This window comes from Bison bison, unplaced genomic scaffold, assembly GCF_000754665.1.
Source record: "Bison bison bison isolate TAMUID 2011002044 unplaced genomic scaffold, Bison_UMD1.0 scf7180017864177, whole genome shotgun sequence".
Lineage (NCBI taxonomy): Eukaryota > Metazoa > Chordata > Mammalia > Artiodactyla > Bovidae > Bison > Bison bison.
The window spans coordinates 2,229,419-2,234,222 of NW_011494749.1; the positions used below are offsets into that span (position 1 = coordinate 2,229,419).

Genomic DNA, 4,804 nt, shown 5'->3' on the forward strand with positions numbered 1-4,804 from the left:
CTGCTCCTCAACCCACGACTTGGCTCATACCTTGTGTGCTCCTGCTTGTGCCCCTGGGCTGGCTGGCAGGCGCCCCCTGTTGGGTTCCCAGAGGCAGCTGCCCTGGGGTACAGAATCGCCCACATCTTGGAGCATCCCTTCAAGTCTCCGCTCAGGAGCTTGGCTAAGAGAACGTGCTCCATGACCGATTGTCCCCTCGCGGCCCCTGCTGAGCCATGGCACATGCAGCAGCACCAGCAGCAGGGGCTCTGGCTACATTCTCACACTATAAACACAGTGATGGGGCTGCCCATGGAACTGCCCCACTGAGGGGCAGAGCCCCCAATGGGGAGACCAGCCTGAGCCCTACTGGCAGCCGAGACGGTGAGAGGGGCAGTCAGCTCCCTCCCCCTTGATTCCTGGCTCTGGAGCCAGCAGTCCCAGACCTAGACTGGTAAACTCACATTTTTAACATTTGGCATTATTGCACGTTGTCCTGGTCACCTTGGTCTGTCTGGGCTGTCAGCTTGGTCTGCAGGGGTGCCCATGTGACATGCAGTGCTGCTAGGGCAAGTCACGGGCAAGCCCAGCTGGCGGGGATGGTCAGCAGAGCCTCAGATGGCTCAGCCAGAGGCCCTCACATATGTGGTCTTGCTGGGATCAGGGACCACGTGGCTCCATCCTGTCTTGAAAAAGACCAGTTGCCGACCTGGAGGCAGAAGTGAGAGGTAACAGGACTGGATGCTTCTCTCTCTGGAGGCAGGGCCACTCTCCTTAACACAAGGACACTCATCTCATTCCCTCAGCCTCCTTGTCTTCTCATTGTTTCTGGCTTCTGATGGGGGGCCACCACTACCCATCAGTCTCTTCTGGGGAGTCTGGTCACCTCCCTCAGGATGTCCTTTCCCCCAGCTCACCTGTCCAGGTGGTCTGGTTGGTGACCACAAAGGCCTGGCACTGGGCATGGTTCTCACAGATGTCCACGGCCTCGGCCAGGTTGAACACGGAAAGGAGGCAGCCTCCGTGGTGGTAGGATGGCCAGCATCGGTAGTCCTCCTGGGGGATAGTACTGTCGGGGAGGCGCTGGTACTCTGTGGGTTGGAGATGGAGCTCAAGTGAGAACTCTGTGTGGCCAGGGGTGAGGGCTGGGACCACTTGCCTTAAAGGGCTAGGAGACCCATTTCTTAGATGTAGTCTAAAACCCAGCCCAGTCTTCCTAGCATGGAGATGCAGGCAGCTACCACGGTGGAACTGGGATGACCACTCAGGAAAGGCAAAGCTCAGGTTACCTTTTGGGAGATACACATCTCCCAAATCTAAGGGCACACAAGTGATTTAGGCTGCATGTGACGGTGGGCACGTGTGTGGGACCAACGCACACACACACAGATACTGGTTGACCAGGCTGGTTGCTGAGCTTAGAACATTTTAGACATTTAAAGCTGGGCTTCCCAAACTTCAGTGTGCATGTGAATTTTCAGGAATCTTGTTAAAATGCAGATTCTGATTCTGAAGGTCTGGGGTGGGGCCAGGGAACTGGCATTTCCAACCAGCTTCTGGAACTGCTGGTCTGCAGACCACACTTTGAGGAGCAAGAGCTTCCGGGTGCCCTTGGTCCCATTTCCTTCTGGCCTTGGGGAGAGAGGTTAGGCCAGCTTCCTGGGTAGTGGGGGTCAGTCATGAGTTTTTGAAGTTCAGAGGCATGCAGATGAATGTAAAACACAAAGGATTACCATTTGGGAATCCACAACTTGAGTGTTTGGGGCAGAGGCTGGCGGAAGAATATGAAATCTTCCCATTTCACAGAAAGAGCCCCCAGAGGCTCTGAAAACTTCTCAATCCAGAAGCTGCTTCACTGCAGGCCTCCTGTTCATCAGAGTCTTTCCTGCTGCCTGGGGAGCCCCAGCTTCGGACTGATAATGCAGAAGCCCTGGGCCTTGGCCACCCCGCCTTCCTGCCTCCTTCTTCTACAGGGACTAGACCAAAGTCCAGGGCAGGCTGTGATTTATAGCCCCATAAACGGCGTCCTCAGGGACAGAGCCAGCCATTGTTCACCTCGTTAAACTTTATTTACAGGGCTAACGAGGGCCCCCCCACCCCTAAGACTGGCCAGAGCTCCTTGAATACGGATGCTGCCCATCCCTCGCCCCCTGCCAACCATGCTAAACCCCAGGGCCTCAACGGAGGGACCACGAAGCCTGCAAGTCGTGACTGGAATTCTCTCCCTGCTCGGGGGCTCCTTAACTGGTATCAGGTGGAGCCATCTCCACCTCCAGCCGTCCTCCTAGCCCCAGAAGGGTGAGGAAGGAGAGGGAAGTAAACACAGACTGTGTTCCAGCTGTGTAAGAGGAAATGAGTTAACTGCTTTCACACATTTCACCTATCATTTACTCCTCGGAAGAATTTTGTGAGGCAGGTAATACTGAACCCAATTCACAGATGAGGAAAGTGAGGCTCAAGGTGTAAATACCTTGCTGAAAGTACACAATATACAGAAGGAGCTTTGCAGCCACCCAGAGAAGGGGTGTCGGAGCCCAACCCCCGGTTCAAGGCAGAATTATAGTTATTCCCGGGCTTCCCTGGTGGCTCAGATGGTAAAGAATCTGCCTACAATGCCGAAGACCAAGGTTTGGTCCCTGGGTTGGGACGATCCCCTGGAGAAGGAAATGGCAACTCACTCCAGGATTCATGTCTGGAGAATCATATGGACAGAGGAGCCTGGAGAGCTACAGTCCACAGGGTTGCAAGCAGTCGGATACGACTGAGCGACTAACACACACATACATAGTTGTTCTAGCTCAGTCAGAGGGAAGATCTCTGAGTGAAGGCCAAACAGTCTCTCTGCATCACTCCAAGTGAGTCTCAAAGGGAGGTTGAGCCACTTCCCCAACTAGGGAGATCACTCTCCTCGAACTGCTCCCCACCTTCCCTGCCCCTGAATCCCTATAGGGGCCACTCACCGGCTTGGCTGCCCGCAGTGGAGTTCTGCAGATACTGCCCGCTCCGGTACAGGTGCAGCACCTTCTCCAGCTGGGCCAGGGTCTCGTCCACCCCCCAGGCAAGCTCTCCTGCAGAGTGCAGTGTGGCTCTCAGAGGGCATCTGGGCTCCTACATCTCCCTCCCCACCCCCACCCACCCCAAGTCTGGAGCCAGGGCCCTGATGACCGGAGGACTGGGGCGGGGGTTTGCCACAGAATCCACTTTGGGAAGTGATGTTTCTGGACTGTGTGCCATCCTGGGCCATTCTTGTTCCCACACTGGCTGGAGGCTCGGGGGACAAAGTGATGGGAGGCAGTGCTCACCTGTGGCGTTGACGATGCTGTCCAGCAGGGGCCGGAGTGAAGGCGGGGCACTATGGGGCAGGAGGTATGTGAAGAAAAACCTGGGGCCGAGGGAAATCAGGGGCTCAAGGTCCAGCCTGTGGGGACACAGCCTTCCTCTACACCAACTTGGGACAGAACCCCTATCTCGCTAGGGAGCCTGATCCCTTGGGCTAACCATCTCACCCATATAGCACCAGAGGGTGCCTAGGAGTCGATTCAGACTAAGGAGTCAATTCAGCATGTGCCCTGTTGGGGTCTGAGCAGATGCTAAGGCCACAAGTAACCAAATTGAGGTGTTTCCCCATCCATCCTGGGGACTTGTCCACCCCTCAGCCCCACATTATCCCCTAGACTGACCTGTGTCAGACCAACTTCCATGGCTTGGCTCTATGAGGAGCTTCCACAAGTGAAGGGCCTGGGGAGGAAGGGGCAGGGCCCTCCCACCAGCCCTAGGCTGAGTCTGACGCTATTTTAAGAAGCCTGCAGCTGCCACCCCCTAACCCAGATTCTCCTTGGAGCTGACTATTTTTAGCTTCATGGTCAGGAGCCTGCCTGTTCCCTTCTGGATGTAGGGGAGCCTTTCTCCGCCCCTGCCACTCCATTGGTCATGGCAGAGTCTCCGGCCTTGGCTGGTCTCTTGGACCCCGTGTGAGCTCCCCTCCCTGCCATGCCCCCTGGGGCCTCTCACTGGTCCTCCTGAGTGGGGGTGGAGGTCACCTGTAGGCATTGTAGAGGTTGCGTTTCTCATTCATGGCCTCGCACCAGCCCTGGGCAGAGCAAGGCAGGGTGAAGTTCCTGGCTGGGAACTCGAGTATGCAGTCAGCGTTGCCTGTGCACGGCGTCTCCTCCACACGGGCGTCATCCAGATCTGTCACCTTCAGCTCCCCGTCCACCAGCACAAACTGTCGGGGGCGGAAGTCCAGCAGAGTGACCGAGCCCAGCGGGGAGTGGGCCAGGTGGTGGAGAAGCCGGCCCAGGCTCAGGCAGATCTGAGGGGCAGACACCGGACTGCTCACTGCTTTCCTCCAGGGAGGGGAGCCTGGGGGCTCCAGGGTGCCCTCCTCTGAGGCTCTGGACTGAGCTGTGTGTGTGTGTGGGGGGGGAGGGTTTGCCTTTCTCTTAAAGGCTCTAGTGTTCACTAAGGGCTGAGGCCTGGGACCTTACGGAGCAAACCAGTGATTTTCTACGACCCCATGGCTGGCCCGACCCTGAGGGTAACATGGAGAAAGTGGGGAAATGGGCAAGGGAAATCTGGGGACTCCTCCCTGAAGTTCCATCTCAGTGTGGGTTCTGCCTAGTGCATGCAAACAGAGGGCAGGCCAAGATGACCTTAAGGTCTTTCTAGACCTAGGACACTGGCCCTCCTGCAGCCAGGCTGAGTGAGGGGGTATGTGTGTGTGTGGAACAGGAGTACAAAACCAGGATCCTCTCTGCCTTGGTTTGTTTTTTTTAACCCTTTGGCTGATGGCTGAGTCAACTTCACGGCATCCCTCCCTCCCTCC

The 4,804-nt window shown here is 56.6% G+C and overlaps 1 protein-coding gene across 1 annotated transcript in view; it reads right to left on the reverse strand.

Annotated features, from left to right (window-relative positions):
- Positions 1–6: 6 nt before the first annotated feature.
- Positions 7–4,804, reverse strand: part of PKDCC (protein kinase domain containing, cytoplasmic) — a 10,647-nt gene continuing 5,849 nt past the window's right edge. Inside the window, exons 4-8 of the mRNA XM_010842323.1 lie at positions 4,020–4,291; positions 3,282–3,361; positions 2,940–3,047; positions 897–1,070; positions 7–688 (exon numbers count right to left, since the gene is read on the reverse strand). Coding sequence (XP_010840625.1) covers positions 603–688; positions 897–1,070; positions 2,940–3,047; positions 3,282–3,361; positions 4,020–4,291 — 720 coding nt within the window. The 3' untranslated portion in view covers positions 7–602. The remainder of the gene's footprint in view (positions 689–896; positions 1,071–2,939; positions 3,048–3,281; positions 3,362–4,019; positions 4,292–4,804) is intronic.